This window comes from Onychomys torridus, chromosome 12 (assembly GCF_903995425.1).
Source record: "Onychomys torridus chromosome 12, mOncTor1.1, whole genome shotgun sequence".
NCBI lineage: Eukaryota > Metazoa > Chordata > Mammalia > Rodentia > Cricetidae > Onychomys > Onychomys torridus.
Window position 1 is genome coordinate 14,236,548 of NC_050454.1, and position 13,021 is coordinate 14,249,568.

At 47.0% G+C, this 13,021-nt stretch overlaps 1 protein-coding gene across 1 annotated transcript in view; it reads left to right on the forward strand.

The window, feature by feature from the left end:
- Heg1 (heart development protein with EGF like domains 1) overlaps nt 1–9,795 on the forward strand; it is a 76,506-nt gene extending 66,711 nt beyond the window's left edge. The window contains exons 16-18 of the mRNA XM_036203648.1: nt 1,488–1,575; nt 4,070–4,244; nt 6,762–9,795. Of these exons, the coding sequence (XP_036059541.1) occupies nt 1,488–1,575; nt 4,070–4,244; nt 6,762–6,911 (413 nt within the window). The 3' untranslated portion in view covers nt 6,912–9,795. The remainder of the gene's footprint in view (nt 1–1,487; nt 1,576–4,069; nt 4,245–6,761) is intronic.
- Nucleotides 9,796–13,021: the final 3,226 nt, after the last annotated feature.

Sequence of the window (13,021 nt, forward strand, 5' to 3'; positions counted from 1 at the left end):
AGAAAGCAGACAATATTCACATTTCTGAGCATGGCTTATTTTACTTAAAATGATGTTATCTAGTTCCATCCATTTTCCTGCAAAATACGTTGTTGTTCAGACAAAATCATTGATTTCAGAGGGAACATGCTGTAACCTGCAGCCACTTACAGAGGTTGTTTTGCTGGAAGCAAGAAAATTTAGTGTAATGTATGGGATAAATAAGAGTTAATTTTTTTTTTTGTTTGTTTTTGTCTTTTGAGACAGGTTCTCATTGTAGCTATGGTTATCCTGGAACTTGCTCTGTAGACCAAACTGGCCTGGAACTCAGAGATCCACCTGCCTCTGCCTCTCAAGTGCTGGAATTAAAGGCATGTACCACTAAGCCTGACTCAGATTTCAGTTTTTAAAAACAGAAGAAGCAGCTAGGCAGTAGTGGTGCCTGGAACTCATTCTGTAAACCAGGCTGGCCTTGAACTCACGGAGATCTGCCTGCCTCTGCCTCTCAAGTGCTGGGATTAAAGGCGCGCCCAACCATGCCCATCTAAAATAAATATTTTTTTAAAAAAGAAAATCTAGTTACTAGCCTTTTATTCTAGATCTTGAAAACTGAGAAATTAATTTTAATTTTATTTCCACAAGAAAAAATAGAATAATTAATGTAATTTATAAAAATTAATTTTGCTACAAATATACAGATATAAAATCCAATTAATCAGACCTTCCAGCATTATTCTATCAGTGCTAATTTCTGGCAGATAAGTTCATGTATAAGGAGCCTCCTGAGTCCCTAGCGTGGTTTATGCAGTGACCCAAACCCTGCACTTAACAGACCAGTAATAGTTCTTCTGAAATTCAAGAGTTTAACTTGTCTCAGTTGTTTTACCAAGTAAGAACCTAAATCTGAATCTAGCTTTGGTTTTGTTGTTGTTGTTGTTGTTTTGGTTTGGTTTGGTTTGGTTTGGTTTGGTTTGGTTTGGTTTTTGGTTTTTTTGAGACAGGGTTTCTCTGTTGTAGCCTGGCTGTCCTGGAACTCACTCTGTAGACCAGGCTGGCCTCGAACTCACAGAGATCTGCCTGCCTCTGCCTCCAGTGTGTATCAAGCGTCTTTACCTTTACTGTCACCATCAAGATAACAAGCTAAATTCCCGGATGTATAATTTTCATGCAGTAAAAGGCACCCATCTTAAATGAGAAAAAACTGTAAGAGTAAAATCTCTCAGAACAGTTTGGGGAAACTTAATGCTTGCCTGTCCCTTTTGTGGTTGAGTGACATCATCAGGCTGTCCCACAGGAAGAATTTCAGAGCCACCACCCTAGAAGGGGCTGAATAGGGGAATCAATCCTGTCAAGACAGAGAAAGTGGAACTCTAGCCTTAGAGATTTCTGGGCCAGAGGCCTGGCAATGGGAGAGAGCAGCCGGGGCCTTGCAGGAAGGAGTGGGGGTAGGGTAGAGGCTTTTTACTCATGACCGCCTGCCAATCCGCCCTGTCTGTCTGTCCCTTTAGCCTACCAGCTCATCACTGTGGTGATAGCAGCAGCAGGAGGTGGCCTTCTTCTCATCCTGGGCATTGCACTGATTGTTACCTGTTGCAGGTGAGTGGTGAGAACTCACATCTAAATTCTGTTTTATCAACCATGCTACACAGAGGGTCACCTTTTCACCTTGAAAAAACTAGCATTGGGGAAACTGAGGCAAAAGGAAAATGAGGATGAGGACAGACTGGGTCGATAGCAAGTTCCAGGCAAGCCTGGGCTACATAATAAAAATCCTGACTCCAAAGAACCAAAAATAAATAACAAGCAACAAAATAAAAAGGCAAATTGGACTTTCTCAAAATCCAGAACTTCCACACTCTAGAGATGAGGACGTATGTAGAGAGGGCTTGCCTAGCACGCATGAAGCCCTGTGTTTACTCTTCAGCCATGCAAAAACTAAGCGTGGTATTGTCCTCTTCTGAACGAGCCCAGGAGGTAGAGGCAGGAGGAATCACTAATTCTCAGTCATCCTCAGCTAGAAAGCAAGCCCAAGGACAGCCAAGGTTGTGGGAGGCTGTTCTAAAAATACAATATAGCCGGATTCGATGACACACGTCTTTAATCCCAGCACTCTGGAGACAGACACTTGGGTCTCCTTGAGTTAAAGGCCAATCTGATGGGAAAACATCCACACAAGAATGTGTTTCTTGTGTATTCACAAGAAATATCCTGGTGTATTCACAGCGATTATATTCCTAAAAGTCAAAAGGGGAAATGATCCCAGTGCCTGTGGGCTGATTAATGTGACCGAGCAGTACCCCAGAGCCAAAGTCAGCCATTGACTGACACACGAGCAGACCCTCACAATCTTATTCTAAGTGAAAAAAGGCATCTGAAAGATCACCAGGGGTGTGGTATGAATATGAGTTATTAAAGTAGTCTGCATCTAATAGAGACAGAAAGTAGACTAGTTGGAGTCTAGGGTGGAGGGCAGGTTAGGGAAGTTGGAAGACGGGATGGTTGCTAAGGGGTTGGTGATTAAGTGGCTTTGAAATTGTGGTCATGGTCACACCACTGTGCATATGTTAAAAACCATTAAAAGAGGAAATCATATGGTTACGTCAATCATCTCTCCAAGCTGTGTATATAGAAAGAAGCAGACGAAGACTCGGGGAAGGAGGGGGGGCTGCCTGATCTGTGTTAGCCGTAAAGAGGCTCGAGCCATGGTTTGGATGAAAGTGACCTTCGCTCCAGGCTTCTTGTGATGGAGTTTCCGTGGGAAGGGAAAAGAAAAGGGAGATTAGAACCCCCTTGTCTACAATTACCTATTCAAGTAAAGGAAAATTACAATCACTGACTTAGAGGATATCAAATGGAATTACGTGTACATAACAGATGGAGGGACCTTTCCAAAATAGCTCGTTTTTGGGGGGGGGCAGTGATAGCAGGACATTTTGAGGTATCCTCTGCCTCCAGGAAGGCCACCAAGAATAACTTACTGTAAACACTCCCTCCCTCAGGAGTGCAGGGTACATGGTACAGCCATCCCTTCTCACATAGAAATCAGAGATAAGCATGCATGGAAATAAACCAGAGCAGTTGTGTGAGAAACAAAGCCTGACAGCTGGGAGGACATAAGCCTTGTATTGGCAACATTCTCTATCACACAGTGTAGTCATTTTTGGAGGGAGCCTGGACGCTTGGTTACTGAAAAGTGAAGACAGCATGGGGTCATCCTGAACCCACCTCAGTGGTGGCAGGTCTGCTCTGAGCCTGAAGGAAGGACCGATACTGAGGCCATGCTTTATGACGCTGAGTCATTTCTATGCCTTTCCCGAAAACTTAGAGCGCAGGACAAACAGCGGGCTTCAGATTCTCTTACGCAGAGCAAATATAATGAAATATTCCTGGTCCTCCGCCCACAAGACAGACAGTTGCCCTGACCATTTCTAGGCTGTGGAACCTCACGGTAGGGCTTCTGGGCCTGCTAAAATGAGAATGTAGAGAGTCTGTAAGCGGGCGGCCCCATTGAGGTTATGTGGTTTGTCAAGTTGTAGATAAAACATGGCTGGGGAGAGGAGAGACCAACCCTGTCCCAGGTGGCTAGTAGCTGCAAGGGAGCCATGGGCTAAGTCTCGGAGAGCCAGAGCTGCCTGAGGCCTGGCTCCCCATTCTGGAACAGCGTTGATGCTTCATCTGTGGCAACTGACGCTTGGCCACCATTGAGCTCCTTTCCTGCCCGCAGGCACCTGTGAATCCTGATTCCTGTACCCTGGCTACACCAGAGCGCAGCACCCTCTGTTCCCAGCTCACTAATGGCTCCTTTGGGGGCTGTCTTCATGTTCTGTTTGGACTCTTGAATTTAGGAAGTGTTTTTTACATCTTCTTTTGGATGGCAGAGGGTGCACCTAATGTCAGTTTTAGGTTTTTTAGTCAAATACTAAATTATAACAGCCTTTCTGGTGGGCAGCCACATGGGAATGCAGGGGCAGGCAGTCCCCTGTCTAGTTTATGTTGCCAAACACACTCATCGGTCTTGTGGCCGCAGAGGCCATTTCCTGACACAACTTACTGATAGAACTTGTCGTACATTCTTTTAAAACCTCAACAGAAAGAGTAAAAATGACATAAGTAAGCTCATCTTCAAAAGCGGGGACTTCCAAATGTCCCCGTACGCCGAGTACCCCAAGAATCCTCGCTCACAAGAATGGGGCCGAGAAGCCATTGAAATGCACGAGAATGGGAGCACCAAAAACCTTCTGCAGATGACAGACGTGTACTACTCGGTAGGTGCCTGTGCCCAGCCGGCCTCGGGCCCCAGCTCAGAGCTCCTTGTGAAAGTGTCAGGAGTTAATTAAGGCTCCAAGATAATAGTGACGTGTAAGCCGCTCAGATGCACAGTTTGTTTACCATTCAGTGTAGCACTGGCCTGGTTGCACGGTATTTATCAGTCTGAGTGTCAGGGATACTTCCACAGAGTAAATTACTTTCAGGGAGTGGCGAGTCGTAACTCCTAAACTTGCTTTCCTGAATAGGAACAGAAACTTCAAAGAAAGAGAGAGTGTGGTTGTAGCCCTTTGCCCTCTCCCATGGTTTGTCAGTCAAAACTGGGGGCTGGGAAAGACAATGGCCAGGATGACCGGATGGCGTCTTCACCTTGGAGGTTTTAGAAACCCAGTGGATAATTGGCTCCATCCAGCCCTGGACTACATCATCGGGAAAGCTAGGAGCATGCCTTAAGCCAGTGCTTCTCAGCTTTCCTGATGCTGCACCCCTTTAAAACAGTTCCTTGTGTTATGGTGACCCCCAACTATACTTATTTTCCATGCTACTTCATAACAGTAATTGTGCTACTGTTATGAATCATAATGCAAATATCTGATATGCAGGGTATCTGAGATGCAACCCCTGTGAAAGGGTTGTTCGACCCGCCCACCCTAGGGGTCTCAACCCACCAGGTGAGAACCACCGCCTTAAGCCCCTTTTCCTGCCCCACACTGAAAAAAATACAACTTTTATTCCTGTTCTGTTCAGTACAGCTCAAATCACAGTGTCAGCCGTAAGCAGACACAAATGCAGATATCTGAACAGAAAAATAAACATGTCAGGTAACTTCTCATCAGTTTGCTATGTAGCAATAAACATGAGACCTTGCCCTGTGGGGACTTAATAGCGCTAGATATTTCTCGCTATAGAAACCATAATCCCTCTGGTTGCTATGGGGATGAACTAGGAGGATCAGACTTTGGATGGGAGGGGCGGGTTTGTTCCAGTGTGCGCTTTGAAAATTTTCAACCAGGAAGAAGAACAAGGAAGGTGGAGAAAATAAAGATGGACATGTACCTATAGCTGAACATCCTGTTGATAGTTCAACATCCTGTTTCCAAACAGGCGTTGGTCTTTTTGCCTCTGTCGGGAATATCTTTTCCCTTCCTCTAACTGATGCTGTAGTTAAGTGTATCCTAACCCCACATCCTTTGCTAGGGACTCCTCAGCCCTGGTGCATTGTGTTAACTCTAACACAAAAGCAGGCAGTATCCTGGGACCCTGCCTCTCTGCACATCCCATGGCATTGTCTTAAATCTGCTTAGGAGCTCAGGTGAACACACTTAGGGTTTCTATTGCTTCAGGGAAATCCCATGACCAAAAGCCATGTGGGAAGGAAAAGGTTTTATTCAGCTTATACTTTCACGTTGCCACATCACCAAAGGGAGTCAGAACAAGAACTCAAGCAAGGCAGGAACCTGGAGGCAGGAACCTGGAGGCAGGAGCTGGTGCAGAAGCCACGGAGGGGTGCTTCTCCTCATGGCTTGTTCAGCCTGCTTTCTTATGGAACCCAGGACCACCAGCCCAGGGGTGGGCTCCTCCCCCATCAATCACTAAGAAAACGCCATGCAGCCGGATCTTCTGGAGGCATTTTCTCAGTTGAGATCCCCTCCTTTCACATGACTCTAGTTTGTGTCAAGTTGGCCTAAGACTAGCAGGCACAGGCCCTATCTTCTCTTTATGGAAACAGAACCCGAGTTTACAGCTGATACTGTCACCCGTGTGCCGCTGTCCCTCACAGTGGGTACAAAGTGGTCCAGACAGTGCCACACTGGGCTCTCTCTCATAGGTATCATGTTTCTAATGCACCCTATCTAGCACTTTATTTCTACCAAAAAAAAAAAAAAAAGCATTAACCTCTGAGGCTGCTATGAAGAGTTTCTCACGGGGCCTCAATGTTTGTTTCTACCTGGCCTGACTAATGTTTTTTAACCCCCTTTTAAAATGCAGTGAAATGTATCCCACATCCATAGAGAGATAAGCTTGTATGCCAGGTGTAGTGACATATCCCCATAATTCCAGCCCACGGCAGGAAGAACCAAGAAGATTGTAGCCGGGCTGGAGAGATGGCTCGGCAGTTAAGTCCCAGAATCCACATGGCAGCTCTCAGTTGTCTGTAACTCCAGGGAATCATGCCCTCTCCGGGCGTCTCTGAGCACCAGGCTCACGAGTGGTAGACAGTCATATCCATAAAATACAATTTAGAAAAGTAATTTCTTAAAAGAAGGAGATTGTGCATTTCAGGCCACCAGGAACAGATGGCGCGACTCTGCCCACCCCACCCCCACCTAAATACATAAATAGACCCGTGGGAGTTGTGTTTCCAGGTGAGCTGGTGCTTTGATATTTACAGCTGGTCCCAATCTTAATTTATAGCTAGCCCCATCCCCATCCTAAGTCCATTAAAATGTAAAATCGTTTAACCTTATTTAAGTCCGGGAATAATTAACTTTTAGTCTTTTCTCTTCGGCATCCAGCCCACAAACGTAAGGAACCCTGAACTTGAACGCAACGGACTCTGCCCAGCCTACACTGGACTGCCCGGATCGAGGCACTCCTGCATTTTCCCGGGACAGTATAACCCGTCTTTCGTCAGTGATGACAGCAGGAGGAGAGACTACTTCTGAGTCCAGGAGAGAGGGGGGCCTGTTTCTCTGAGCCGCTTCCCTGGCCCTCTGGCTCAGAGGACTGCACCAAAAGGGAGCGCCATGCTCTGGCTGCTCCTAGGACTTGTCAGAGCCACACTTGAGGGGCATGACCACAGTGGAAGGGGGCAGATGGATGCGGAACTGCAGGCCACTCATTCAGCACTGGTATTACTGTGAACATGAACATGGGCCAGTACCAAGTCTCCAAATGTCTGGCGCGTAGAACTGGCTGACTTCCACAGGAGACCACTAGGCATCATTTCCAGGACCCAGTTCCCCCTTAATTTGCACTTTAATAGATTGGGCAGGGAGGTTTCATTTTGGACTCATTTCCAGACTAGTCCAGAAAGCCTTCCTTTTCTAGGATCCTTCTGCAGGCCTCATTGTGGTGATTGATTGGCAGCCAGGTGCTGGCACTTCGGTTTCCCTGCCTGGTGCCTTGTGCTGCACACCAGATGGAGGTAAACATTACCATGATGGTCTAGTGATGCAGCAGTCAGGGGCATAGTCTTTTAAGGTTTCTAAGTTGCCTGAGCTCATTTCCAAGCTAACACCCTAAACGAGAACTTGACATTTGTAAGGCGCAGCACACAACTTCCATTTGTGTTATAAGTCAAGGTGATACATTTGCTTAGGATTTATCGTTTTACTTTTCCAAGCAAGAATGAATCAGGGCAAAAGAACTTCCATTTGGTTTTCATTAGAAGTATCCAGCTGCCCCTTAGTAAGTCCTGGCAGGCAATATCAGGCTGGTCCTCCATGTGGAAGGGTGTTTTTGATCCATGCAGGAGTCACATGGGGTCTGGGACTCTGCCGCCAGAGTCTGCAGTTGTAGTATGAAAGGGAGAGGTGATCACAGGTGCATCTGAGCTCACCACTGAAGGATAAAGCAGCCTGCTCTAGTCCCCACAGTGGAACGTGACAGAGGAATGAACTGAATAACAGAACTCATTTCCTGCATCACCCAGTGTTTTGAGAAGCTGGGGGGATTCCCGGAGGAAGAATAGGGAGCTGGGAGAGAGCCACAGGTAAGGGTGTGTACCTGCTAAACTTTGGACCACTCAAAGCCATTTACTCACCAAAGAGAGAACTTGGCCATTTCTCTCTCCTGGCCATCAATATGTCTGTGTTCTTGTGCAGTGATTCCCCCCAACACACACACCTGAGACTCAGTTACGGTCCAGGTCAGCTTTGGAGAACTAAAGTTTGGCCGGCTAGGGGCCTGAGAGCTTGCTTTGGGGGAAAGAGTTCTGTGTCTTGTTTATTGCACTGTGGTGGGATCCTGTTATGTGTGGGGGAGGGGAGGCTCTGTCCCCTGTGGAACTAGTCATTTATCAACTTGTGGAATATTAGAATATCCTGCTTTTGGATGAGTGAAGAGGGCAAAGCATTTCCCCACTCTGCAGCTGGGAATTCAGTGGCCTATCTTTCTGGAAATGGGGCAGCTGTTGGAGGTGGATGTGTGTGTGTGTGTGTGTGTGTGTGTGTGTGTGTGTGTGTGTGTGTGTGTTTATGTGGGGTTCTCTGGTTCCTCCAAATTTTATGCAGGTCCCCATCCTGTTTTAAGTGTGAGCTGTACCTCGTGGTCTCCACCACTCAGGACCACTAGTCGGGTGCAGTGGATTTTAACCATCCGAACGCACTCATTAGTACAGAGAGAATTCTGTTGCTGTTAGTTGATGCTAACTTAAAGTTGCAAAGCAGCCCTCGAGAAGCCATGGGTCTTGCCTCTAGCTCACGGTGGAACTGACGGCTCCTTGTATCTTTGTGCCTGAGCCCAGATCCCTTGTGAGGTAGCCTGGTTCTAGACCTCCCTCAATATCTCTGTTTGTCCCCAGCCTCACTGCTGGGAGAAGAGCCAGTGAGGCAGCTGTTCCCACACACTCTCCAGCTGGTGTCACAGCTGGTGAGCACCCGTTTAGGGGGCCAGAAGCCTCAAGCCCCACACAATGAAATTGCCAGAAAAATTCCTGGGAAGAATCCCAATGTCCAGAAAGAGTGTCCCGTGAGTTCCAAAAGTGCTTGCTGACTCATGAGTTTGGTCCAAATAGAGCTGATGGAGCATGTTTCATTCCTTTCTTTTTTACTGTGAAAAATATGAGAGCTCTAAGCAAGGGTGGATCCATACTGAGTGTACTGTTTCACAGGGGGCTTGAGATAGAAAGACTCGAAGAATTTGTATAAGAGGCATGACTTAGCTGGGACTCTCTGCCCACCACCGGAAGGAGTGAGGTGACTGGGTGTCCTACTACTACTTGGGGTTACATCCAGATGGAGCCTGGAGATCGGACGTCGGCCACCCATGCACAGGACAGACAAGATGAACCCATGCCTAGACATGCAGAGTCTCTGCTGGACACAAGTGCTCAGAGTCAGTCCCCATTACCTAAAACGCATAATTCATGTGCACAGACGTGTCCCAGTCCTGCACTGGGGTCCCAGGATGAAGGAAGTGGGGAGAAGGGAAAGGCACACTGCTTAGGAAATGCTTGTGTGTAAAAGAGCTAGGCCAGGCAGAACTTATCTATCCTGAGGGGTTCAGGAACAGGAAAGAAAGGGGGGTTTCCCGAATCCAACCTGAGCTCTGTGTAAATGCCAAGGGGTCCTCTCTCTCTGTCTCTGTCTCTGTCTCTGTCTCTCTCTCTCTCTCTCTTCCTCTCTCTCTTCCTCCCTCCCTCCCTCCTCAAGAGGATAAATAGCATCATGTGTTCCCACCATGCACCAGGCTCTATGCAAGGTGTTTGGCCTTACCTGTGTTAGTTGTGTTAATGGATGATTCGCATTCAGAGAGGGGCCTGGGAATGTAGCTTAGATGGCAGAGTGCTTGCCTAGCATGTACAAGCCCTGGGTTTGAGCCTCAGCACCGTATAAACTGGGCATAGTGGTATACTTCTGTAACCCCAGCCCTCAGGGGTTGAGGCCAGAGGATCAGGACATCAAGGATTTCTTGGTGTACATGACAGCTTTCTCAAAAAGGAAAATATTGACTGGTTAGCAGTTGGCAAGAAGTATATTGGTATGTAGCTTGGGCTGCTAGAAGTGAAAGGGAGTGGTCTAGGTGGGGTTTTGACAAGCAGTCAGGCTGAGGTACCCATTTGAGGGCTTCCTGCTGGATTCTCAAAGTGAGGCCATGGCTCCCACATATTAGATGTGTGAAGCTTGGGAACATAGTTGAATGTCCGGGGTGCTGAGGATCTTCCTTATTGGGGAGGTTATTTTTAGAAGCCTCTAGGTTGTGTTGAACCAGAACTGTTGTGTGATTGGTGCAGTCAAGCTGCCTTGTGACATTTGAGGTCAAAGATGACAATTGAACTCTAAAAGAGGAAGTCACAGGAGCTGGCCTGTAGAGCAGCACTGCTGGAAGAGACTGGCTGACCGCCAAGAGCAAAGTCTTCAAAGATGCTGTCTACTCAAGTGTGAAGTTCCAGAGTGGGCACACTAGGGTTACCCCTGGCACATGGCTTTTGGGTGCCTCCTGAAGCCACCTTGCCTAGTAGTGAAGCGTGGGGGTCCCTGTAACTGTTGGACTTGGCCTAAAGCAGTCAAGCTATACGGCCAAGTTACCCTTGGCTAAGTGTCCCAAAATACACTCAAAACTAGGGGCTTTGCCTATAGTTCTAAATTTATATTGATTTTCCTTTCAAGACCAAAGCACTTCTTTGGGAAGAACAATGCAAAGTTCTATATTTTAGTATTTTATTTAAAATGGCCTGTAATAGAGATATTGCCATCTACCTGTCTACCTGAATGCTTTTTTTTTTTTTTTTAGAAAAGGACATACACATTCCTCTTTTCTCTTCCTCCTCCTCTTCCTCCTCCTCTTCCTTCTCCTCCTCTTCCTCCTCTTCCTCTTCCTCCTCTTCCTCTTCCTCCTCCTTCTCACCCTCCTCATCCTCATCCTTTTCATCCTCCTCCTCCTCCTCCTTCTCCTCCTCTTCCTCCTCCTCCTCCTCTTCCTCCTCCTTCTCACCCTCCTCATCCTCATCCTTTTCATCCCCATCCTCCTCTTCCTTCTCCTCCTCTTCCTTCTCCTCCTCCTCCTCACCCTCCTCCTCCTCATCCTTTTCATTCTCCTCCTCCTCCTGGAGGGTAGGACCAGGAATGGAACCCAGGCTTGCACACACGGGCAAGTGCTATGCGGAACTGCATCACACCCCAGCCCTGTCTTCTCTTCTTCCTGTCAGTATCATTCTAAAGGGCTCACCAGTGTGTTGGGAGACAGAAAATGGTTTTGTAGTTTGTCGTTGGGGATGCGTGTTCTTTCTTTTCTCAAATCCCAATGGGAGGAAGAAAACAATAGGAACATTGAAGTTAAAATAACAACTTGAAACTTTTTTTAAATAACTGGTTAAGATAATAGGAACATTAAAGTGTTCAATGCCAATCATTCCTTGTACTTAAGTGTCTCTGCAAGGTTACACTCCTTTATGTCTGGTGGAAACTTCAGCCAACAGAATAGCCTGTGCAACCAAAGGTAACCCTTTAGGTCTGAAAAGAGGCAGGTCCAGGACTGCACCTGTCACGTGGGCATTTTCAAAGAGGGCATTTCCAAGCGGCTGCCTGGTAGATTCTGCTATAATTTTAAATGACGGGCTTGATGCCCTTGTTCTGAATTGTTGAGGATGGGGTGAGAATAGGGGTGGGGTGGAATTGGTTTGTCAGGGGAACTGAACCCACTCACTCACTTAATCTATGGGCATTACCTAGGCCTGTTCTAAGGAGAAAATGACTATTTCACCACAAGTTGCTGTGAGTTTTGGTGGTGGTGGTGGTGGTGGTGGTGGTGGTGGTGGTGGTGGTGTGTGTGTGTGTGTGTGTGGCTGGCCTTGAGGTTCAATGGAGATGAAGCTGCGATACGAACTCCATTCCCATTGTCCTGGATTTTGTTCTGTACTCCTTGAAACTGACTGTGTGAAACCCATCATGAGAATGTTATTTAAGGTTGTATTACAATGTCGCCTCCACTAATTATTCAGTACTGTAGCAGCAAAGTATTATTTGTAAGAATTTGGTTATTTTTATACTTCTATCCACTCTAAGTCTGGCGTTCTAGTCAGCAAAAAAATGATGCAATAAAATTAATATCATTCCCATTGGTTTTCTCTTAAAACAAGCAAATGAGTGTGTAAGAAGCTTTTTTTTTAAATCATCATACCATTTAAATAGCTGAAGTGAATAGTGGACTTCTGAATGAAAAATGGAGTCAGTGAGTTGACGCTCTGTCTTCAGTGCCAGAAAGTGAAGAAACACTGGTGAAGGTGAATGGGTGGGTGGATGGATGGGTGGATGGGTGGGTGGGTGGATGGATGGATGGGTGGGTGGGTGGGTGGATGGATAGATGGGTGGGTGGGTGGGTGGGTAGATGGATGGATGGATGGGTGGGTCGATAGATAATAGATGGATGGGTGGGTGGATGGATAGATGGATGGGTGGGTGGGTGGGTGGGTGGATGGATAGATGGGTGGGTAGGTGGGTGGGTGGGTAGATAGATGGATGGGTGGGTGGGTGGGTGGATGGATGGGTGGGTCGATAGATAATGGATGGATGGATGGGTGGGTGGATGGATGGATGGGTGGGTGGGTTGATAGATGATGGATGGGTAGATGGATGGGTGGATGCACCTCTTTAAGTGATAAAGACCTAAATCATATATTACATTCTCTCTATCTCTAAATCGGAGGGTGTAACTAGATCAGACACTGGACTCTTGCTCCTGACTGCTGCCTGTGACCACTCCATACCAATTCCTCTTGTCTTGGAGATGGGACAGTAAACAGCATGTTTAAGAATCTGTGGAACTTTAGAATCAGGCCATGGAATGTGGCTGCATGACTAGATAAATGTTTGATACTGTATTCATAGTAGCTTCCATGGAAGCTTCCCATATACTTTATGGGGAAAAAACCTTGGCACTTGTGGAGGTCCATAGCCACAGCCTGGGGCATGAGGGCATCTTGCCAGCAGGCTCAATCAGGCTGTAGCTCATCGAACACTCCATATGGCCAGTACCATCTCTCCCTCCGACCCCTCCCTCCACTCAGCCTCTAGGAAAGCCACTGAGATCTTAACAGGGTCCTGATGTTGATCCC